We start from the raw sequence: 24,376 nt of genomic DNA, 5'->3' as shown, positions 1-24,376 counted from the left end.
AAAAAGTAGGGCACTTCTAAACTTCTCTTTGAGTGCAGGAGGTTTAAATGACTGGATTATTTTTAGCGTTGAGGTGTCGACCGTCTGCCGTCGGTAGCTTCATGTGTCCACCCGACTGATGAGACTAATAAAAGAAACCGTGAGTCAGGGCTTACCGATGAAGCCAAAGATGTCCCTGATTGTGGGAACAAAGATGACCAGCATGTTGTTGAAGGCCAGGATGAGCGCGGCGATCACCAGGTGGCGCGTCCAGCTGAAGTCACGGCCCTTGAAGAGCAACGTGGTGATGGAGGAGCGGATCTGAGAGGAAACAAGTCAGAGCGTTTAGGGGTTGCACTTGATTGCCACATCTAGAACTTTACAGATCCATCTGACATAAAGGAGGCTTCACGAACACTAACGTGAATTTTAACGCGTTTTAGGCTGCGTTCACACTGCAAGCCATAACGCTCAATTCCAATTTTTTGACTTTATTTTCACAATTAAATGCCACTTTTATGAGATCTCCTGTGTGAACCTGAAACAACCTAAAAGCATCCCGCATGTGCAGTAGAGGACACAGTAATGTCACATGTAGCGAAATTGCTGTGTTTGCAGAAGTAAAAATGAACAGCAATGGTGGACTGTATCTTGTGATTTTAAAGTTGTTGTCAAACCAGAACCAGCACTTTAACTTAAATCTCATTATTGTCCGCCATGGTGGTTGTTTTTCTTCCTGAATGCAGAATAAAGACATTTGTCGACTGTCAGTGACACACAGGTCAGATGAATGCTACCTGTACGTACAAACACAAGGTCACATTTGAAAAGATCGAATGCGTGTCGGACTGAGGACCACATAGCCAAGCGGTCGGGGTTGCATTTGTAGAATATTTGATCTGTGTTGCTCAGACTTTCATCAAAATATCAGATAAAGGTCACACAAGGGCAAAAGATTCATATTTTGGTCAGTTCAGGCTGCAGTGTGAACGTAGCTTGCATCCCAACTCTTCAAACTTTTTCACATTAGACCTTCAAACCTTACCGTCTTTAATGAAAGGTTTATGTGATAGACCAACACGGTGCCTCATAAGTAGCATGAATCTATATTTAGGCCCCCCTTCTGCCAGCCTTGTGACTTTCTTCCTTCAAAATAGACATTAGAATAATGTTCCCTTTCTCAGACTTGGTGTCTGCGGGTATGTTTCTGAACTGGGTGTGTTTGTTTAAGAAAAGACGGGAGGTAAAGTAGCAGATTCCAGCTAAGACACCTTTTTGCTGGTTAAGCCTCCTCACTGGGGGAAAGGTTGTGGGGATCAGGAGAAACCAGAGGCACTGTGGATTGGCGGGTCACAGGGGGAAAGGTAGAAAGGAAGTGGTGTTTTAGGCTGGGGATTATCTCTCGCGGCGCAATGGGACTATGAGGTTGCATCAGCCAACAACGAGAAAAGGGCGGGCTAAAAATGCAGGGAGGGAGGGAGGGCAGGAGCTGCTGTTGGCAGTTTTCATTCTTACTCATCGTTCTGCTTTACCTTTCTTACCCAAGTGTGTCGCTTTAAAACAACTGAGCAGTCGTGACTTGCACATCTTAAGGAGGCCAGGTCATATCAAATCTTCCCCAGCTCAAGTCTTTTAAGCCTGGGTTAAAGAAGAGGTTTATTTATGCTTCACTGCTAAGTACAAATTCTAATTATCTTGATTTTTTGTGGTGCCAGATTGAACCAAGGTGCCACTGAGATGCTTACACCGTTGGATCCACTGCCAAGAAATTGTCTCCATTTGTTCCAAAACTCATATCATGCCATAAATCTAAGATCTTCACCAGCCTTCCTTCCTCCCTCCCTCCTTCCCAGGGGTTTGTGCATAATTTGGTCGTCCTGGAAAAGTCGAGCCTGCATGCTGCATTTCTCTCCATGGCACCAAAGCATTCAGCACAGGCCTGCTACCTGGCACAAAGCCTTTGGAGTTCACCGTGTGATATTTACACACTTTGCTCCTTAGTATTTACTTGTAGAGCCGAACTGGGCAGGATACATCTGGCTTTGGTCTGTTGGAAACAAACCAAGGACAAGGTGTCTGCTGTATGGACCTGCCCACACGGTCGTATTTTCACTCCACACCCGAGTAAAGTGAAACACAAACTACACACACTGAGGTTGATGTAAGATCTGAACCATATTTCTGCTTCGTGCTTCGCTAAGGTAAACATGTGGCTCGACTGTCGGCGCACAAGGCAAGTGAGAATCGAAAGTATCGGCAGCAACGTTAAAAAGTCCCTCACGAGTAAAAATACTCAACAGGAAAGTCACCTCAAAGGGTTTGTGGGCTAAGGAGGCACTGAAGCATCAACGGAAACTAGACACCCAAACAAGAACCTTCTGAAAGAGAGCAGTTCTCCTTTTTAACCAAAACAAACACAGAACTCAATGGGTAGATTGGTGAGCCCTCTAGTGGCGACACTGGCTCACTGCAGGACCAACTAACTAATGTTAAAGATTTAATATTTAGAAAACAGATTTTTTCCCATTTGACATTAAATTGTCAAATGGGAGAGTAATGTAGTTTTTGTTAAGTAAATAGATTTTTTAAAAGTGAAATTCAAATGTATGTTTATTTGTTATATTGCAAAGTAATTTTATTCAGTGCCTTAGAAATCCAAGAATGAAAAGATGTTTTATTTTAATCGGCTAATAAAGTTCTACACAGTTTAACTCTTTATTTGAATGTTAAAATAGCTGAGTATTAAATTTCATATTAATGTTTTTGATACCAACTTTTCCATGCAGTTTGAAATTTATTTATAAACTAAATGCATTTTAATGTACTATTTTTTTTTCATTTATGTTAAAAGTTAATTTTTCATTTTGCTAGAACTGCAATCTATAATTCTATAATTTTAGCTAATTTTCCCTTTTTTTTGGCAAGTTTTACCAAGGCAGAAATTAATTTTAACCATGATTTACTTTGTTCTTACCTGATTAAACGTTTTAATAATATTTTAGATTTTCTAATAAGACAATTTTCTGCATGTTTTAGATTTGTTAATGTAATTTTTGTCTGTAATTTTCACGTTTCAATATTTTTCTACATCTCTATCTCATGTTTCCACATTTAGATGCTGCTATTGGTGTTGTAGCTGCGTTACTAAAACAACTATTTTAATGTTTATGATGGTAAGATGGCGGCGGCCTTCACCCGTGGCCTGGTTGGCCTGAGAACTGGGACATGTCTGCCTCCACATAAAGCCCTTTCATTATGTACCAGATCCCAGGAAAAGCCCCGTGTGATCCGGGCGCCGTTGGCGTCTGCCCTTCATGTGACCGTTCACCCCAGCACACACGTGTGCTTTCAGGTTGCACACACATCTACATGCGTTGTCTTCGCTCACACATAGTGCGTTGCCACGGGAGCCGAGGACAGTCGGCAGACAAAGCTAGCGTTAATCTCTCGCTGAAGGTCGTCGGCGTTTTCCTTTAAAACCTGCCAGGTGGATTCAGGAAGCCGGACGGAAACTTGGCAGAACAACGGTGAGACAAAGCAATTCTTTGGGTTCAATGCTGCACATTCTTCTATATCAGTCTCCCCACGGTGCAGCAGCAGTTTAATTTACAGAATGAATAGTTATGGTGGGTTAATGAAACATTCCTAACTCTGCACACCTGCGACTCTCTAATAAGAATGCCAAGTACCAGAGGAGTACTGCGCTCCCTCGGCTCTAAGTCGACTCATTTATTTGCATGCTGACAGCGACAGGCTCTTCATTAGAACTAGTTTATGTAAAAAGCCACTGACTCGTGTCTTTTTACAGCTGCAGTTGTATAAAGGTTAAAACCAGGTTTTGAAAGCACTCAAAAAGATTTAATGAGATTTTGATGACGTTTTTGATGAAATCTGCATTCATGCATTCCAACTGTGCTTATTAAACTTTTATGTTCTTTTATCAAAAACATAAAGAGGCGTTAGCTTTAGTTTGAGCTAAGTTAAGGTTTTCCAAATATTTATTTGTTAAGCACAAATAGCTTAGCTATGCGGTACACGGTTACTGGAAGGTAATATTTAGGCTAAATATTACATGTATTTTAGCTAAAGCTAAAACTAGCATGCTTCTGCTATTTAAATGTAAAGAAACATTACTATTGCTAAATATTTCCTTCTTGCCATAAATTAGAAATGTTTTTACAATTATTTTTATTTAAAATAAAACACTGTAAAGTTGAAGATATGTTATCTAGTGCGTGGCACATTCTGTTAAAGAATTTATTAGCTGCTCTCAGTTCTGTTAAAATGTGTAACGGCTAGTTAAAAAGTTACATGTAGTGACCAGCTTAGTTACAGCTTTCAACTGCAGCCAAAAGTCGCATTCCGGGTCAATTTCCTTTCACTATAATAGTGTTTTGGCTAAGATGTTCTTTTAAAGCCAAGCCTGTGTCCTCATAAGCCATTTCACCCAACTCAAAGCACCCAGAAGCTGATTTCCCAACATTACTAACACATTTCGAGGAACGGACACCCTAGTGCGGCGGATTGTAAGACAAGATATGTCGAGGAATGTACTATCCTCCCCCTGCCTGCTTGTCCTCGGTTCCCTGCCTCTGATTTCTCGCAGGAGGTCAGGGTGAGGGTTTTTCCACTGCTCAGTTGTTAGGGTGGGAAACATTGGAGTCCTCCCACACCTTGCTTTAGGAGAAACAGCTAAACAAAGCAAAAGACAACACCCAAATATCAGCTTGATTACTAAATGAAAAGCTGATGTAGAGTTCATTTGCTACTGTTGTACTAAAATTGTGAAACAACACTTTTTATAAAGCAGCAATATGCAGCATACAGTTACCATGCTACATACTGCAGCTCACTACTGAAAAAAGTAAACTTGCTGCCCCTTAGTGGCAGTCATTTGTAATTACAACTTCAGTACAAGCACATAATGTTTCAACGTTATCTCAAGTGTGCATGGGTGTGTGTGTGTGCGCGTGTGTGTGTGTGTGTTCTGGAGCCTAAAGGAGGCAGGAAACTTCCACTGACCAGTGGGCCCTGTGCTTTTTTTTGTTCTCTTGGTGTCAGATAAGGGGCAGTCTAAAATTATCCTGTGACCATATATGGAGAAGGAAGAGGGGCACATGTGTGAATGAATATGAGTAAGACGATAAGGTTTGGCGGCCGCACGTCATGTGACCCAATATGAGCAGACATTGAGAAAAAACACTAGCCGGCACGGTGTGTAGTGCTGAAATCTTTGATATGACGTTAAATGCGTGTCGGTACAATAATGAGGTGTGGGTTTTTATGACCATAGGCTGTGTGCTTGGGTTCCTGAATGACGACAGGAAGAGTTTACACCGAACAACATGTTCTACTCATTTGCCCAGAATGGCAGCGGAAAAAAAAAAAACAGTCCATCCAGAAAATGACAAAAAATAAATAAAAAATAGAACGAACACTCTGTAAGGAGAACCACACACACACACCTAGCTTTTAACATTTAAAAGGGCGGTGTGTGTTTACGTGTGCTTAAGTGCTCTGACGTAAATCAAACTGTAACCTTTTGAAATGAAAAGTGGAACCGACTGAAATCTCATGTCGTGCCACACTGCAATAAGGGGCGGTGCTCTATTTAAAAGAGTTCCCATTAAATAAATAATAATAAAAAGAAAACGTACAGAGCAGAACAGACACAGCGCTGCTGTGTTCAAAGTGTGGCGTACTCACAGGGAAAAGCACGATGGGGACAGTGAGCGTGACGGCGGTGAGGACAGCCAGGCGCACCAGGAGCAGCATGGTGTCAAACTTGTAAACTTTGGTAAAGGTGTGCAGCAACTCGGCCTCCACAAAGTCTGCAACAGACGTGGAACAGAGCAGTCATGTCACACTTTAAGCAATCCCAAAAGTTAGCAGTTAGCTTTAGCTGGAGGGACTTAAATTTACCTGCAGATTTTAGCACAAGCTAGCATGCTAACTGTTCTGATAAAGTGCTTGTAGAAAGCATTTCCTCACAGATGGTTTTCTGTCACTCTTAAAGATTTTGTCAATTTTGAACATAAGCTGAAATAAAAAGGTGGTTTTTAAACTTCTCTTAGACAAAGGATGTTCTGCAGTATGAGGTGTATATTTTACCTGCAGATTGCAAAGTATAACTCAAGCTAGCATGCTAACTGTTTGGATAAAGTGCTTATAAAAAGTATTTACTCACAGGTTGATTGTTTTCTGTCACTCTTAAAATATCAAGTCAATTTTGACTATAAACTAAGTAAATTAAAAAAAAGGTTTTCATTTATGATTTCATTTATTAAAATAACTTACAATATCCATCTTACGTAGCTCACTGGCCTTACCATAAAAGGTGAGGTAGCCAAACATAGCCGACAGCATGTACATGATGAGCATGGCCAGGATGGACAGGTTGGAGACGCTCTGCATTTTTTTCCGGCTGCGACTGCAAACACAGGAAACAAATAATTATCCAACGCCAGACGGCAGCTAAATGTTTAACTTTTTTCTTAAAAAGCGGACGATAGTTCTCAATATAAAAGAAAATGCGCTTACTCTTTTAGCTCGCTGTAGATGGGCAGCACTTCAGGATGGCAGACAAATGCAAAGGCCAGGATGGGGACAGTGTACGCAGTCTGTGGGTCAAAACAAAACAAAATAAAGCAAAGAGATGAGCTTTACAATCAAAATGCATCAACAAATGCTAACAAACAAGAGTTTTCACTTTTAAACCGCCAAAGATTAGAACCCGAGTTCTATATTCATGGAAAATATTATAAATAAATGCATAGTATGCTCCAAGAACAAACAAAATTCTATGAAAATGAATGTTTAGATTTAAAACTTTGCATAGTTAGTCCTGGCCACCCTACCTGAAACATGGAGGTGTATAGCAATGGCCTAGTCTAAGTCCAGACCTATTTCCAATTAAGATTCTGTAGTAAGACGTAAACGGTATTCTCTCCATCTAATCTGAGTGAGCTTGAGGCAGGGTTGGTCTGGACACAAATTCAAAAATGTCTCAATTGTGATTATTGTATTAAAATAGCCAATAAAATGCAGTAAAATTTGTTTCATGTGGCAAAACGTGGAAAATATACTAAAACAGACAACACCTACTCTGTGCTTCCTAAGTCACGTTGGTTCCCTGCACAAAGAGTAGAGACAGGTTTTTCTGTTTTTGGTTGGCTCAATTCTGATTGGTTGCCATGTGAGTTATGCGTTCAGGTCAAAGGTGAAAAAGGCTGCTTCTCCTAAAATACTTAGAAAGAATTTAGGATTTCTACTTGTGTAGGAACCCGGACAGTAAAAACTGCAAACCTTTATGAATCAGAGGTGACTCACCTTAAGTCCACACAAAGCCAAAATCTTATCATGATTTATGATTATAAGAGCCCAGGCATGAATCCATAAGCACGCAATAGTCCAAGACACGCCTCAAATAACCCCGCCTTTTCCAAACATGTCTCTGCAAACACCTGGAATCCAGCCTTTATTAGAAGTAGACCCCAGCGGAAAAGAATGCTTTTGGCCATCCTTCGCCCCCTACCTGAGAGTTGAAGACGAAGTATTTGGGCCTGCACATCTCCTCGTCGTCGGGGTGAGGCTCAAAGTGGACGCTCGTGGTGTGGTGGTCGCCCTGGTTGCTGGTGACCACTGGGGAGACGTCGGCCCGCGAGAAGTCCATCTGCGACATGTTGTGTCGTAGCGCGTACAGCCTGGAAATGTCGCTGGCGTTCGTACTGAGGTTGGACGAGTACATGAAAGGGAGAGGGCAGGGCAGCTGGGTCTTCTTGTAGATAATCTAGGAGAAGTAAAAAAAAAAAAAAAAAAAAAAAAAACCTTATCAACTGGGATTTACCAAACAAGTTTAGTAGTTCTGACTGATCTAAAAACAGCTTAGTTTGATTCAAGTAACAAAGTAAGAAAAAATACTGTATATAAAAACCTTGTTTCAACTATGTAGCCACATTATTTGTCCCATAACATTGTTTATCTGTTTATATCACAAATACAAATAGTTACCAAAAAAAAAAAACATGTATTACTGTGTAACACTAATTAGTAAGCTAACCATCTTGCTAGCTAAGTTACCAATGTTGTTTTTCAGCAACTTGAGGGCACAGGAAACAATGAAACAATCACTCAGTGTGGTTGAACAAGCATGCTAGCTAGCAGCTGCAAGCTAACATGCTAGAAAATTTACATTTCCAACAGTTAAAGGATTTTTTTGTTCTTTTTTCATGTTATGTAATAGCAAACTTTAGCTCTTTGTCGGAAGTCAAAGACTAAATGAAAATAAACTGCTTGTTGATCCGCAAAGATACACCTGGCTTATGCTAGCTGAACTGTTAGCTTAATTTTGAAAGCACAATGAAACTCTAATATAGTCATAGTTTTTTATTTTTATAAGCTTTAGTTCAGGTGACGCAGTCTTACTACAATTCACTTGACTGAATTAGCTGTAAGTTTAGTCCCTGGGAATGCATTTTACTCTATTTTTATCCAAAATGATTTCTCATTGACAATTTCTTTTTTTCAATTTCTTCCAGATTACGGCTGTAAAGTAGAGAGTTACTGACTGTTACTGTGATTTTTTTTTCATTTATTGCAGATTCCTGGGGTTTTAACAAACCCTAACATGTTCAAACAGGAAAAACTTATTTCCATGTTGGCTAGCTACCTTTTAGGAGAGCTGTAAATCTGAATAGAAGAAAGAAGATTAAATTAATGCAGTGACAGTGCTGTAATAAAAATAAGTTAATGGAATGCGCTTGTCGGCATGGAATGTTGCCATAACTTGGTAACAAGTAATCAACTCTAGACTGTTTTCTACTTTTAGGTTTAAATTGTGTCAAACATTGTTTGAGACATAATTCACAATTTTTAACTCAAATTCTAACTTTTATAAAGCATTGTAACATGTTAAAAGAAAGTCTAATCTTTTCCTAAAAAAAAGAATTTAACAGGAAATTATGAACAGGCTCAACTTACCACAACCAGGAAGAAGACCATACAAGACAGTGAAAAACCACTGGTGTAGCCCAGGTAACCTAAAGAGAGGAAAAATGAATTACGTTTTAGATTATAACCCATTTCTATTGTTTATGTAATTACTTAAGAATATTTTTTCCCCTTGTTTCAGTGAAAACTTCGCTGGACAAATGCAACGCAGTAAAACAGGATTTGTCCTTACCCAGATTTTTCAGGAGCGACAACGGCAGAATAATTCCGATGGACACGAACACCACCAGGTAGTTTCCGTTTAGGTACCATTCCCTGCAAACGGAACGCAGGTTTAAGACCAAGAGATCAAGGAATACTTAAAAAAAAAAAAAAAAAAAGTAAAAACTGCCGAAGATCCCTGAAAGCAGACCTCACCCTGAATTCTCCTCTAAGTGTAAAAAGGCTCGGATGACTTCAGGGAGCTCGTACTTCACGATGAAGAGGTAGCTGGACATGGCTGCAAGAGGACAAGGACAACGGTAGGTAACACTTTGTATCTGCATGAATTCGTCCCGAGTCATTAACATAGTTAACTGTAGCTGCAGAGATCCTCAGCTTAATTGGGAAACAGGCCTCCGACTTAAACTGCTCTCCACACATCTGGTCTTTATTACAGAGTGTGGGAAAAACAGAAAGCCGTTTTTGAAAGGAAATTCATGAGAAGCGCCATACAGGTTTACCACAAGCGAATGTTTACGAGATGCTAGGTGTGGCAAAAACCTCCTATTTTCCCCCAGGGTTAAACCTGGTGCTGGCAGCATCATGCTGATGGAGACGTGCATTGTGTTAACGCAGAGAGGCTAAAGACAAATCCAAACCAACATATTCACTTTTGAATATTAAGTTGTTTTTTTTAACAAACTTCAGAGGAAGTTGCATCTTTTCCTTCAGCTTCACTGTTAAAGGCATTACTTTGTGTTGATCTTTCGCCCATAATCCAATGCTTTCATTTTAATTGTGAAAGGTGTCAATCACATAACCCTGTACTCTGATTAAATTACATCTCTAAATATACATTTCTAAATTCAGTGTGGGTGTAGATAAAACTGCATTAAAGCTCTCATAAGCACGTGGCTGGAAGCATGTCAACACATTCCTGAAAGGCTCCAATTATGATAAATTTGACCCGAGATGAACTCTAACACCAGGTCCAGACAGACTCACACATGTGCTACGAATTCACATTTACCTCCAATGTTTTGCATGATTATCGATATGAAGGCAGCCATTTTTCCCGGCCAACCGAACGCTTTGTGCCCCAGCGTCTCGTAGATCAGAGATCCTGCCCATGCAGACAAGCAGAAACATGAAGACAATCAAGTGTATTCTTTTTTCCCCACCCACTTAAAAAAAGAAACTGTTCAAATAAAACAAGAGAACACATCCACGTCCTCAAGATGCATGTTAAGTATCAACACCAACCTCCTTCTTTTGCCGTCATGAGGAGAAGATGAACGGAGTATAAGGAGAGGATGGCCACAGCGACTAGGAGGATTCTGCACACAAAGACGGACAGAGTGACGATGAAGCACGTTTTCATGCTTTTTCAGTTAAATACGACAAAAAGGTCTCTCTGGGATGTGTGTCGTTTGGTGACACACTGGCTGGCCTCATGGGACTCGGTGTCCTGTCAACTTTAGCATGGTTCCAGCATGACCTTTGTAGAGTCATGACGGAGCAATGCCAACTCATCCAGGCGTTTGGCTGCTGAAAATAGCCTAACTGTGTCAGCAGGGTGATACTGGAAGTACAGGAACAGAACATGTACAGCTGGAGCAGCCGCCAGCAGCAGATCCAACCCAACCTGTTGGGACTTGAAGGTAGAGCTTTGCCTCATAGCTGATCCTGATAATAATGTTTGAGGACAGATGTTGCCAGTCTCGGTGAGGAAGGGCTACCCGGTGTTGGACCAATCAACAAGAAGACAACAGCTAACGCTCATCCAAACCAACACATGATCGAATGTTATTGACCTTTTGAGCTCTTCAGAAGGCGGCCTACTCCATGGCCGCACATCAAAACTACCAGGTGGTAACCTCATGTCGCTTTTATTTAGTTGATTGATCTTTAAAAATAGTCATAGATGCTGCGCGGTTGGGAAAAAGTTCTTGAATAACTTTTACTGAGGACAGCTGAAGCTTGTGTATGCGTTTAAGTCAGCTCTGGTGTAAGGGGAAACATTGTTTATAACGTAGTGGTATGAGCCATGCAGTGTGAATTCAGGCAAAGTTGGTGATTTGATCAAATCAACAAATACATCAGGAGGAAGAAGGTTATTTCCAACTTTTGTAAAAACCGCCATCTTGAGCTCCAACTAGCTCGACTTGGAACAAGTAGAAGCTAAGGCTATACTGGCAGAAACATCAACCTCAGTTGCTCCGTTCAACACTCCCGTCCCTCACTTCTGACGTCCGTCATGGCGCCTCATGATTAAGTGACGCAGTAGCAAAGGGTCAATACATAAACACATTAGCAATATCCCTGTGAGCAACGCCACTCCCCAGTGTGAGTCATGCACACATAAATGTCACAACACTCTTTATGCAACGAGAAGGAGCCTCTGGACTTACGTAAAGAGAACGATGCCGGTGTTGGCCATGGCGTAGGACAAGCCCAGGATGCCGCTGCCCATGATGGCGTTGCTCAGGTTGAAGACCGACATGCCGAAGGAGGCGTGGCCCGGATGCTGGCCGAGAGAAAAGATGGGAGAGTTTACAGTTTCGCTATTTTAATGTTGGTTAAATACTTGTAGTGACGGATGAGCTCTCTTACATATTCTTCTTCCTCATATTTCTTCTTCTTCATCAGCCCATTTGATAAGAACCTGTCATCTTCCCCATCGTCATTTTCGTCTATGTATTGACTGCTGGAAGACGAAGGAAGCAAATCTTTAAGATACACTGGAATCTTACAGACTGTACTGGAGGCCCTTCACAGATTCCATCTGTTACTGAAATATTTCAGATCATCAAACAAATGTTCATATCAGAAAAATGTAACCTGAGCTGATGTGCAACATAGTTACAAAAAGGTTTTAGTCTGAGGAGACAAAAGTTAAAGTCTCTGGTTCTGGAAGGTGTGTGTGTGTGTGTGTGTGTTACATCTGACTTAAAACGGGATGCAACATTTCAGAAAAAGACCCTGAAGATTGTTATGTTGCTTTTGCACCTGGACGACTTGTCCTGAGCGACGGAATCATTAATTTTGCTCTCTACTGGAGAATCTTTGAGAAGGAGAAATCAAGAGCACTTACTATCTTATGGAGCAAAACACTGATCTAAAACACACCAGCAAGTGTACGTCTGAATGGCAACCCCATCCATCGCCTCCCAAAACAGCAAATAAAAGGTTTTCTTGTGACACAGTCAAAGCCTGGATTTCCGTTGAGTTGAATTCAAACAACAATTGACCAAAAAGCCTCCAGACATATTTAAATGGCTCCTTACCAGAAACAGCAAACACTTGATGACAGGATTAGATTTAGGGAGCAAATACTTTTTTTTGCATAGGGTTGGGTTGGTCTGGATAGATTTCTTTCCTTCAATATTTTAATAATTGTCATTTGAGAAAATGCTTTCTGTTTTTACTTTGATGCTCTGAAATATCCAGAGTAACAAAAAGGTACCTCTGGTTCCCCATTTGGTTATATATATTTTTTTGCTGACCTGGCGATGGTGGACTTCTCCACATCAATGGAGCCTCTGAAATGTTCCTCCAAGCTGGTGGTGCTATCATCGTCAGCCTCCGTGGGGACCCTCCTCAGCTCCATGAGTTCCCTAACTCCAGGCATTATGACGGAGGCAGCGGGACGAGAGGCGAGGATCCTTTGTTTCGGTCGATTGTTCGGCGCTCAGTCGTCACAAAGAGTTGACGCAAAATGTTTCTTCTTCAAGCTTGACTGAATGTCGATGCCCTAGAAAATGAAAAAAAAAAAAAACCCTAAAAGGAAAACGGAGAAAAGAACAAATGTAAGTCTCGGCTATTCAGATTTCTGTTCAGACCTGCAGAGTTCCTCACCCAAACACGTCTTCCCCTAAAGGGCTAAAAGCGAAAAGTTGACGAAAAGGAGTGGCAATATGCAGCTGATTGCAGACCTGAACGGCGGCATGTTGGCCGTCTTATCAGCCTCCCGCAGAGCCTTTTGGCCTTGATGAAGAAGAGAAACAGAGCTACCTACCTTGCAAACAGTTTTCTGGAACCATGATCCACTCTGGCGCTACCTTGAGGAGAGCGTTTCTAACTTATGTAAGTAGGCTGTATCATGTCTGGCTTCCTTCCAGTTTAGCTGTAAATGCCAATCTAAAAATTCCTCTCTCCTAAAAAGTTGGGTGTATCAAAATGTGCAGCCCAGCGTGGCTTTAAAAAAGGAACAGTGTCTCCTGCTGTTGGGTGGATCACCTCAGAGGAACTCATAGGATTTAATTAAAACAAGAAGCCCTGAGTAAAACCCGGGTTAAGCATGTTACTATGGATTTAATCACCTTGATTTCTAGCAGCACCCTTGTGAAAAAAAGTTCTACATCTCCAAGAATAACTTTGAAATGAAGACGTTGCCTTACCAAAGCTTAGGACACGACAACGATCAAAGTGCATGTTGACTTTCACTTGTTGTTTATTACAAATTTAACCAGAGAACAGGAGGCGCCAAACTGAGTACTTACTTTCTGTTTTCCGTCTGTGCTGCTGATCAATATGTTATGTAATCGAGAGGTCAACGCCAGGGAATTAGGCAGGCATGACTCTAATGCAGCTACTGCTAAAATGATTTACAGTGTTGTTTGTGTTTCACACAAAGAACTCTTTGACTCAGTCCGAGGAAAAAGATCCACTACGGTACACGGCGACCAAAGAAGAAACAAACAACCGAGTAAGTTTGAGCTATGGGAATAACTACACCAACTGTAAAGACATGTCATTATTTTTCTTCCCTACAAAGAGTGACTTCAGGTATTCCATACAGGTTGCTCTGACTACATGTCTGGATATAACCAGCAACTCAGTACCCATGTTCGGCGACCGGTTAATTTCAATAAACAAACGAAGAAGAACCATACAGGGTTCCTCAACTTCAGCAGTTGCAATAAACATATGGTACCGTTGGTCCACTCTGCCTAAATGACACCAATAAGTGGCACATCTACGCACTCCACAAAAAAAAAAAAACAGAAACAAATTTTTTCCACTAGGCAAAAATTAAAAGGTTCCTTCTTGTCCTAACATTTCTTACCTCTCAAGAAAGCAGCTGATAGAAACTGATAGCATTAGTAGCTATGAGCCAACATGATGGCATTCCTAGCTTCTAGCTAATTTCTGCTGATATCTATAAGAAACAGCTATGACGTTGTAATGCTATCAGAATTACAGGCTGATAGCATTGCTAGCTATGTGATGCTAAGAGGAACTACTAACAATTAGCAAATCTGACTGCTTTTCTAACCTAAGAGTCGAACTGTAAACTATTCCACTAATATAAAACATATTTAAATCCATTTCTAAGTGTCTTCATGCTCTTTAAAACTCAAATAAAAATCAAATATTAATAAAATTAATCGTTTAACATCAAATATCCAATTGTTTATACAAGTTAAATATCATACTAGCTCCTTTCCACAAGTTATCTGAGCTTAAAAATTAAGGTGTTTGAATCAACAACAGTTTCAAGAAGGAAGTGTTTGGGCAACAGACTATTTGCATCATATTGCAGCAGCATGAAACAGAGTCAAGTGGAAACCAGCACAAAGCTTTTTATTTAGCAACAACAGGATCATTATGCAAACAAAAGTAAACATATATCGCTCCATCTCCACCAGGTTGGCCCACAGCATGACACTTTTCCTGCAGATGATGTTGGCATCGCTAAGCGACTGTCACTCTTCCTGTTTCCATAGCCCTGTCATAATAAAGAACCTCGAATCCTTCAGCTAAAGGAGATTTAGAGGCTCCATCACCACAACGATCACACACTCGGGAACGCCTAAAATCACAGCGTCCGCCTCGATGGCGGCGCAGAAACGAACCGGACGGGGAGTTTTGCGCCTGTTGCTGCCAGAAGGGGATCAACCCGTCCGACCGGGTTAATTTCACATGAGAAGAAGAACGCTGAGGAATGCACTATCTAAAATAAGTCAAAATGTATACAGCTAGGAGAAGACAAAACGTAACTAGAAAAGATTGCAGAAGTCAATTCATGAAGCGATCCGAGCTGAAAATCTGTCAAAGGTTCGTTTGTTTATGGTTCCTGTTTTATTGCTGAAGCTGTGAGTCAAAGCGCACTATGAACACTACACATGTATGTCACCTTCAGATGATCAAACAGATGCATTTATCTTCTTCGATCAATGCTGATGGTTGAAAAAAATAAACTGGATTGTTAAACGAGGCGTCACAGATTCCTCATGCAAACGATTTCATGCTTGAGTGCAGATAGAAGGTAAACTCATCAGAAGTCACATGTGATTACAGAGCATGCACAAATACGCTCAGTATGATGAGACCTAGTGGTTGCAATTGATTCCGTTTCATTTTGATTTACAGAATATATTAATGTGATTTCTGCCAAACACACGTTGGGAGAAAACTCCTTCATAGCTCTCCTCAGCCTCGTCTGTTCTCCACCCAACGCAAACTCTTGCATCAGCCATCTGCAAAATCCCCTCTGGCATTGCCTGGGTCAGACTTTTAAAAGAGCTCCATTTTTTTTTTTTTGACCTCCCACAAAATAAAACAAAAACACACGCACGCAAAATGCAATCATTTTGCAAGAGAAAACATGAAAATGAAACACTCAGCCATGCCGCTACGCTTTTTATTTTTTGTTTGTTTTTAAAAAAATCCTCACCCAAAATCATTCTGTGTAATATTTAACATAGTGAACATTTAGGCTCACTTACTGGGATGGTTCTGAAAGAGGGTCCGATCCGGCCGCCGCCTTGCTTTTCTCTTTTCAGGCACTTTATTTGAAGCCGAAATACAGAAGACAGACGAGCGACTAAAACGAGGAGGTGCAGCTCTTTAGTAAAACTCAGGTAAGAAGTCGCGTTTTAAAGGGGAGGAGGGAGGGCCGCGCTCAGCCTATGAGGGCGAACCCACTGTGTGTGGGCCCCTCCTTCATGGAATGCAGAAAAAAAAACCTGACAGGGCCGTGACCCCTGTAAAGAAATGAGATAGAAATATAGGGAGACATACAGATAGACATGAAGATAGAGAGATGGTCAGATAGAAAGATCGACACGACAATAGGCATACAGATAGATAGATAGATAAATAGAGAAAAACCCATAGACATATAGACGGATAGATATACAGATAGTCATAGACAGACAGACAGACATACGGGCTGACAGGGTAGTGACACCAGATTTGCCACCATCAGACTGAAGTCATCGGGTCTATCGGTTTAAATACCCTCAATGCCCTCAAGATCTGATCATGTGACACACCACATGACCTGTTCATCAGTTTTATTCTCTGGTAAACGTAGTCCGGTCAAACACTCTGGTACCGATCTGAGACATCCCCAAACAGAGCCACTTGCTGATAATGACCAACTGATTACACACACACACGCACACGCACACACACACAGAGAAGTCAGCCGTACACACTCATGGACAGTTGCACACCGACAGTGACCGTCAGGTGTTTGGTAGGGTAGGCTGTGCCGCTGCCTGACCAATCGGAGGGAAGAGCTGCAGGGATGTTGCTCTACCCAAGGTTATGTTCGCGTCAATGCGAGGGTTCTTTATCTCTGTGGGGTTTGTGTCGAAACGCCGGAGAACACACACGCCAACGATCCGTACAGCGGGCAAACTGCCGAACTGATTCGTACCTAAAAAACAGCCTCACTTATCAGCTGGGAGGAAGTGGATGAGTGCAGTGCTTCAGTTTCTTTTCCAATTTCTAGAGAATCAGAACGAATATTTGATCCAGTGTTTCGATCTCGACCATCAGCCTCTAGATTATGGGGGAAATGGTATTTCATTAAGATTTGGAAACGCAAGTCAGAAAAATCTTCCAGAATGTTCCCTAAAGACAGTTTAAAGGCTTCAGATTCATATGTTAATCCAACATGTCAGCTGGAATGTTGCTATAGTTACAGTATACTTGAACCTTTGACAGGTTGGATATCAACAAACCAGTGACACTGTATGATTTCAGTGAAATAGTTTGTAACAAAAGAATTATAGATTTGTTGGATTAAAGTTTCGTCCAATCAGATCGGTTTCAATAGAAGCAACGTTTTTGTCCATCGCTGTTGTTTCCAGATGTTGTTTGTGTGTCAGATTTATGTGCGTACCAGAAACACGCAAATACAAAGGTTCCGCTTGGAACTTTTGTACGCACCCCAATAAATCGGCACCCCCTGGGAAGTTACGTCAGGTTGAAGGAGCAACGCTCACTCGTTCCCCTCCCCGCCGAGGCGACGATACGTGAAGGGTAAAACTCGCTACATTTACCTCGTTTTGTCGCGAGGTGAAGGACCGTAAGGTGCGCTGAAGTATATGGGAAAACATCATTGGCTCACCGCCCCCTCCAGACTGGGTTTTGGCGCCCCCTCTGGTGCTGCGCCCCTATGCGTTGCATACGCTGCATACCCACTTTTTGCGCCACTGCATGGATCCATTTCTATATTCAAGCTAGAAGAAGAGAACTTCACCACTAGATACGATCTGTGAAAAACATTTCATAGTATCACGTTTGGGTTCCAGTTCAAATCGAATGATCAGGTGGCTTTACTTACTGTTCTTGTCTGTTTATACAGGAACAGTGAGTGCTCTGTCCAACCCTCCATGTCCTTTCAGTCTCTTTTATGTAAATGATTATTGCCTCTGGCTTCTGCTTTGGGCCCACCTCTCGTCGACAAGTACTGCCCCAATTTTCTTGGAATGGCTTTATGAAAAAGTTGTTGACTAACTGGCAAAGTCACAATAATGCTGGAACCTGCTGTTAGATATTGATGTTTGTAGCCACGTCCTTTTTGCCAAGCACCCTGTATCTATGTTCAAGGCTCTTATTTTGAAGTAGGACAGAAAGTAGTTATTGAGTTGTACAGCTACGTCACAAGTCCGTGAATAAAACCAGACTGGTTGACAATGCTGGGATGGAAAAAGTTCTCAAAAACCCTCGTCACAATTAACCCCTTGCAGTCTATAGTCACTACATTTCTGTACCATTATACTCTAACTATATACCACAAGGCGTTAAAGGCTAATAATCACATATTAACCTCAGACCCTCACCAAGCTAAGGTGTACACATACCATGAATGCCTATTGATGCATTTTCCACACATACCAAGAATTATAATCAAAGCAACGTGTTGCCATATCCTGCTTCGAGTTCAAAATGTGTTTCTTTTGTATGTGCTACATTAAAATTGACTGCAAGAATTGGGAAAAGAAATCAGGCAGGAGTTTAGGTAGAATGTAAAAAAAAGTTAAAAGAGTAGATTTAAATAACTGCTAAGCTCTATGGTAATACTGTAACTGGCTAACAGCTGGTCGATAAAGTAAAGGATTATTTTGATGCCTCTTTATGACCTGGACTAAAAAAGTCTATATAAGATATCAAATGAGATTTTCTGGAGGCAAAGCTACAGGTGTTTAGAAGAATCTAAGACCAGAAAACATTTATTTTATGAATATAAGTGCCTTGGCTAAATAGAGACACATAGTATTTTTTAAATTCAGGTTTAGTCAAAGTTTTTTTTGTGAGAGAAATGTGAAAAACCATCTGAAGCATGTGGCTAACATGGCGGAATGAACACAACAGCTAAGACAACATCAAAATAAATAAGAAAGAAATATACTGACATATGCTATGAAAGTTAAAATAATGGGACTTGATGAATGATGGTAGGCCAGCCGCAGATCATGACACATGAGACAAAAAGCTAAATGAAATTTAAATTCCAAAGCGAGATTTCTGATACAGAACAAGACCTGTACTGTATATCATTAGGTTTTCTCAGACGATGTGTGTTGGCTCAAATTTTCTTTCTTCATGCCAGTGGAATATTATTTTTTTCTCAACTTAAAAACCAACAGCTGACAAATTTTTCCACTTCACACAGCATTAATGCTTCTGATGTAATGCATTCCACTTCCTTCTACGTCTCTCTTGAGAAGCCCGTCTGTCCAACCTCTTCAGTCACTTCCTGAAACCAACAGTGCTGCAGTCATCTCTACAATGGGGGGTCTGCTTTGCATATGTGTAGCTTGAGAGAGAAAAAAAAGCCAGTCTTTCTGGCTTTCAACTCTTGTTAACATCCAGGAGCAGGGCGGTTGCCTTTGCGACACTTTCAAGTGTGGACATTCAAAACAAAGGTTGACACATTCTGACACAGATGATCAGCAACTGTTATGATCTTGCTGGCTGTATTTGTCCACTTGAGTTGGGTCAGGGCCCAAAGAAATAACAACTGCTTGGATATGTGATTACAGACTTGGGGAGAATTGAAATCTTTTGAGTTGTCAAGATGGATAGCGACAGCACAGAAACGTTTGTAAAGGTTAGCCGGCTTTGGGACTCAAAGGTTGGATGTACCAATAATAAATGGGTCTGTACAACCAACAGCCATGTGATTTGAGGTGAGAAAGACACCCGTGGTGTCGTGGTGCAACACACCTTGGATAGTGCACCGAGATGGAAGGGATCAGTGGACTTTTGGTCACCGTGGGATGTTTTTGCGAAAGACGTTTCAAAAACAAAAGCTCAACAACGGCTAAAGAAATTTCTGACAAAAAGAAACTGTCTGAATGGAAAGTTTTATGATCTCAGAGATTAGTCTGAAATAAATCAAAGGCCTCTGACTTTAGTCTCTTTAAGTGACATTCAAGGCTATCTGGCTTGAAAGTAAACATCATCCTGCCCTTTTGTACATAACCCCGGTTTGCCCTAGTCTACAATGAACCCAACGGACCACCTCTGTTCATCTTATCAGAGGCTATCGATCTCTCGTTGTGTATTCCAGAAATGACGCCAGCATCTTGTTTTGTGTTTTAGCAATATGTCATTTTTACAGAGCTGATGATAGCAACCTTGAGTTTAGCTTATATGTAACTGAACACAAGAAGGCATTGGAAAAAAAAAACATTATTTCTTTATCAGGTATTTTCCAGCTTCACAAAAGTTCAATTTAAAATTTTTCTACAACCTCTGTAGAAAGCGAATAGCATAGAGCAAACAGCGAATAGCATAGAGCAAACAGCGAATAGCAAACAGGCTAGTAGTTAGCACGAGAAAGTTCATGATTCCAAAAATTTGACCTATTTTGGCTTCTTTAAAGAAGAGAGCTCTCTACTTGGGAGTATACAAGTGATCAGTTATTACAATAGTCACAAATACATCTTGGTATGTTTGCATTTGTGTCTTAACATAAATTTCTGGATAAAAAACATGCAAAGAAAAAATTTGATTAAAAACATCTGGGATTTTCAGTGAGACAATCTACCATTATGACTGAACCACTACGTCAGGAGAGTAATCCAAGAATCCACGAAATTAACAAAAGCAATCAAACTTAAAAGCGAACGCACTTCACACTGATTTGATCACAGCCTCTGTTTCTATCCACATTTCAACTCACTGAAAGGCTTTTTTTTCATTGTACCAGATTTGAACAGAATATGATGACAGCTTCCTGACAAACCGCCAAAGGCCGCTCGGAATCCTTTGTGCTATCGATATTCACTCCCTTGAAACTGAATCGACATCTGGCTTGCAGCTCTTTTGGTCGTTTGCGGTCCAGGCTACATCAGTTCAGCTTCGGCCGGCAGCCGCACGGCAGGCTCTGACTGACATCTCAGAGCTGGTCACTGCCAAATAGAAGCACATATCCATGGCTAGCCTCCAGCATTTATAGAGCAGGTGCTCCAATCTGTGCTGGTATTCCAGTCTCTTGGTGATCCAGGCTGTACTGGTACTGGAATCTTTGTGGTGTGTTTTAAATGCAGGATGTTTGGAATAAACAAATTAAAAATCTTTTTCTAATCTGTTCCCTTGAAATGATCTCTCCGGTCATAAGGTGTATGCATTTTTGCCAAAGACTTCGCTGAGTCTTTGAACCGTCTTATGTTCTACAGCTACAACTTTGGTGCTTTACATGGTAATGGAAAAACAATTAGCATTCTATTGCCTTGCTTCTGTCCTTCGGGCTTCTTTCATATAGCTCTCTGACCTCTGTAAAAACAATTTAGGAAATTACGCTTTTTAAATAACACCCAGCAGCCTCTGTCTATCAAAGTCAGAGTGAAGCCTGCAGGTTGGTCCTAAATTTGTCAGAGAGATTGTGATTTGTATACTGACCTTCAGAAGGCTTTCACATCTACGTGTTCCTATTTGTGGTGATGATGCAAACAGAGGATTGGCCTTGCTGAGGAAATGGCTACCCTACATACTCTTGAAGGTATGTCGTCCTCCAGTGAGGCCCCTAGTTCCCATTTCTCTCAAGAAGTAGAAAGAACTTTCTGTTCCGGAAGCTCTTTCAGTCTGTTTGATGGCGGCTAAAGTCTATCTGTCGAGCATTTAGTGTCACAAATTGTGTCTCTTACTTGTTAGTAAATTGAAAAACATCAATGTGAAAAAGTAAGAACAGCCACAAAGCCACAACAACAAACATCATAAGGTTTTATAAATTTCTAAGAGTTCCCTCTGCTTAGGGAAGTACCCTTGGCTCAAGACCAGTCATCTGTTCCGTCTTGGCACTTTGCTGCAATGCCTGACTCAACGCACCTCGAAGGCTACAAACTGTTCTTGCCTTAAACCCATTGGCCAGCTGGTCACATCTGTCATGGCAACATCAACATAAGTTGACTTCAACTCTCCACATTGTCTCCTTTTAAAAAAACACCCTGAGACCATGAGTAGACGTCTAACGCGGAGTTCAGTTGGTCACAGAAGCCGAACCTTGGAAGGATGCGACACCTGAGTTGAGTACGTTCTAGTTTAAGGATGGAAGATGAGTGGGATTTGCTTGTGGTTGTGGTGCTAATGAGATTAGCAATGGAAGGCTGCCATGTGTTCAAACACCAAAAGAACATGATTACAAACCGTGATTGCACAGTGTTATGCCTATCAGCGGTTCAAAGATATAAAATCTGCCAGAGATGCTAATTGACTGGCACCTTTCACTGGGATTTATGTTTGGTGGCCGAACTGAAGACTATATTTTCAGTTGTTGAACAGTCCAAACGCCAACTTATGGAAATGTTAGGTTTATGACTTTAGACTTAGAAGATTTGACTTCTGAGTATTAGGAGAATGAAAAAAAAAGACTTCCTCCAAGGTAAACACCTCAATGGGTTGGAGTGTTTAGTGAAAGATGCTGGAGAAAGTTCTACCTAAGAGAAAGTCTTTTATTGGGGAGTCCTTCATTGATTTCATTTTATTTAGCTAAGCTCTTGTCAATCATCAGTGCTTCCTAAATTTAAAAAAAGGTCATACTGATGTGGAGTTCACTACGTTTTTGCAGTCTGCCTAAAAGAGCTACATCACCACTGTTGCCACAAATCCCACCCACTTGGCTTCTCTTACACCTCCGACTAGAACAATCTAAAGAGTGTTGTGGGTGGAGCTTCATTTAGGGAAACTTTCACGCCAATATGCAAGTAATAAAAAGCAAAAAAGCAAACTGACTTAAAACTGAGAAGCAACTGTGTGGCAACGAGGTATATTTAGTTGCAGAATGCCACTGGCAGGTCCTGAAGTCACCATAAATACATTCTTAAAGCCAGACTGGTGCCATTTGTTCCCAGACTCTGCTGCAAACTGCCCAGCTCGCTGTAGTAAAATGTTCAATTTGAAGATTACAGAAAGAGTTCTTGCTTCATTAAAACTTTTGGTTAACAACCGAGAATCAAGCATGCAAAGCATCCCAGCAATCCATTCATGTTTCCCCTGCGACTTGGGCTCTACAAGGACAGCCCTAAATCATCCGGGCCAACATCAAACCCATCCTTGTTGTTTTATTGTGGACATTAGAGGCAGCTGGGGACTTCTAAGGAACTTATCTTCTATGGAAAATCAAATTAAAGGTAAGCTAATGCAAACGGGTTGCATAATAGTTCCATCAAAGCCTGAGACTGGAGTCACAGCACTGCTGTTAGTCCCTGGTTACTTTCTGTGATTACATAAATCTGAATTCCTGTTTATCTTTCCCTGAATAATCGTGATCAGATGCGTCCATATGATTTTTGTTTTGTGTGTGTGTGGGTGTGTGTTTGTGTGTGTGTGTGTGTGTGTGTGTGGGGGGGTGTGTGTGTGTGTGTGGAGCAGACACAAAGAAGCTCCAAGATGCAGTCTTTGTGCTGCTCCTTTTCAGATAAGAGAATGCAAAACTCAGTAGAGACATGCAAACATAGTTCTGGTGCAGAAAATCAACTGGTTGCTTTAAGAAAGTTGCTCCAAAACATCCAGACGAGCCAGGATTCCTGGCTTTTTTCTAAATAAAGAGTCGTGCACGCATGGCGGCTGCGCTCAGACAGCGAAACCACAACGAGAAAGGAAGCTTAGATTTAGCCGGTAAAAAATACTCAGGGAGGAAATTGTTTTATAAAAACAAACAAACAAACAAAAAAAAAGTAAAAAACGTTCCCAATTTTTTCTGATCAGATCTGCAACCCTGTGCGCGGAGGAGCGGTCAGGAATTAAACGGCCCGCTTCCACACCGTCAAATATGGTGCCCGGAATTAACCAGATAATCACCCCAAAGGCTGGGGAGGAAGAAGAGAGGGAGAAAAAACCCCGAACCAAAGTAAAGAAGTGGTTGTCAATGCTCGGGGCTTACCTTTTATGACGGCGGTGGCGGAGCGCAGCTGCAGCAGGCAGAGGGAGAGGTGGGCTTCTGAAAGCAGGATTCTCAGGTCCGGAGCATTTAGCAGAATGGAAATTTCCATTTACCATGTGAGCGAGTCAAGAAGAAGCAGCAGCAGCATCGTGTTACAGCAGCGAGTCCTGCCGATGAGGCGAGCAGGCTGGGTTGAGGAAGGGAGGGGTGGAGGGTCATGTTCCCCCCTGGGTTGTTGCTGTTAAAAACATAAACTTCTAGGGATTAGTATTTGTTGTTGCGTTTCTTTTCATTTAATTTAAGTCCCCCGCCCCCCCCCCCCCCCACACCCCATCTCTAAACATGGTGTAAGAATGATTGGACGTACCTAAAGTTACAGAGGCAGCATTGCTTCATTTTTCTTACACAAAAAGTGGATTTTAAAACGATTGCGCTGTTTCACTCATGGGAAATCCGTGATTCTGTTACGTTTGGCGCAAAGTCTGCACCAGAAATGAGGAATTTTGAAAGCGAAAGGCATCAGCAGGGGCGTAAAAAGAAATTCCGTCTCCCAGAACGTGTCTATGCGCTGGGCAGCTTCTTATTTGTACTCGTATTAATAAATAATAACGATAATAATGA

General features: G+C 41.3%; 2 protein-coding genes across 3 annotated transcripts in view; one reads left to right on the top strand and one right to left on the bottom strand.

Moving 5' to 3' along the window:
• Positions 1 to 23,988, bottom strand: part of slc38a4 (solute carrier family 38 member 4) — a 29,305-nt gene extending 5,317 nt beyond the window's left edge. The window contains exons 1-14 of one of the 2 annotated variants that reach the window (XM_081603955.1): positions 23,756 to 23,988; positions 12,636 to 12,909; positions 11,743 to 11,833; positions 11,541 to 11,656; positions 10,393 to 10,466; positions 10,160 to 10,252; positions 9,346 to 9,427; positions 9,161 to 9,243; positions 8,959 to 9,017; positions 7,514 to 7,768; positions 6,520 to 6,599; positions 6,309 to 6,409; positions 5,686 to 5,810; positions 156 to 300 (exon numbers count right to left, since the gene is read on the bottom strand). In XM_081603955.1, coding sequence (XP_081460081.1) covers positions 156 to 300; positions 5,686 to 5,810; positions 6,309 to 6,409; positions 6,520 to 6,599; positions 7,514 to 7,768; positions 8,959 to 9,017; positions 9,161 to 9,243; positions 9,346 to 9,427; positions 10,160 to 10,252; positions 10,393 to 10,466; positions 11,541 to 11,656; positions 11,743 to 11,833; positions 12,636 to 12,760 — 1,429 coding nt within the window. In that variant the 5' untranslated portion in view covers positions 12,761 to 12,909; positions 23,756 to 23,988. Of the gene's footprint in view, positions 1 to 155; positions 301 to 5,685; positions 5,811 to 6,308; positions 6,410 to 6,519; positions 6,600 to 7,513; positions 7,769 to 8,958; positions 9,018 to 9,160; positions 9,244 to 9,345; positions 9,428 to 10,159; positions 10,253 to 10,392; positions 10,467 to 11,540; positions 11,657 to 11,742; positions 11,837 to 12,635; positions 12,910 to 23,755 lie in introns of both variants that reach the window. The other variant, XM_008401385.3, reaches the window with a different exon arrangement.
• Positions 22,624 to 24,376, top strand: part of LOC103459638 (amphoterin-induced protein 2) — a 40,607-nt gene continuing 38,854 nt past the window's right edge. The window contains exon 1 of the mRNA XM_081603959.1: positions 22,624 to 23,003. The gene's annotated coding sequence lies outside the window, so the exon portion shown is untranslated. The remainder of the gene's footprint in view (positions 23,004 to 24,376) is intronic.

This window comes from Poecilia reticulata, chromosome 23 (genome assembly GCF_904066995.2).
Source record: "Poecilia reticulata chromosome 23, P_reticulata-male-v2, whole genome shotgun sequence".
Taxonomy (NCBI): domain Eukaryota; kingdom Metazoa; phylum Chordata; class Actinopteri; order Cyprinodontiformes; family Poeciliidae; genus Poecilia; species Poecilia reticulata.
Note: the sequence above shows the minus strand (reverse complement) of the source record. Positions and strands in the feature narration are given on the sequence as shown.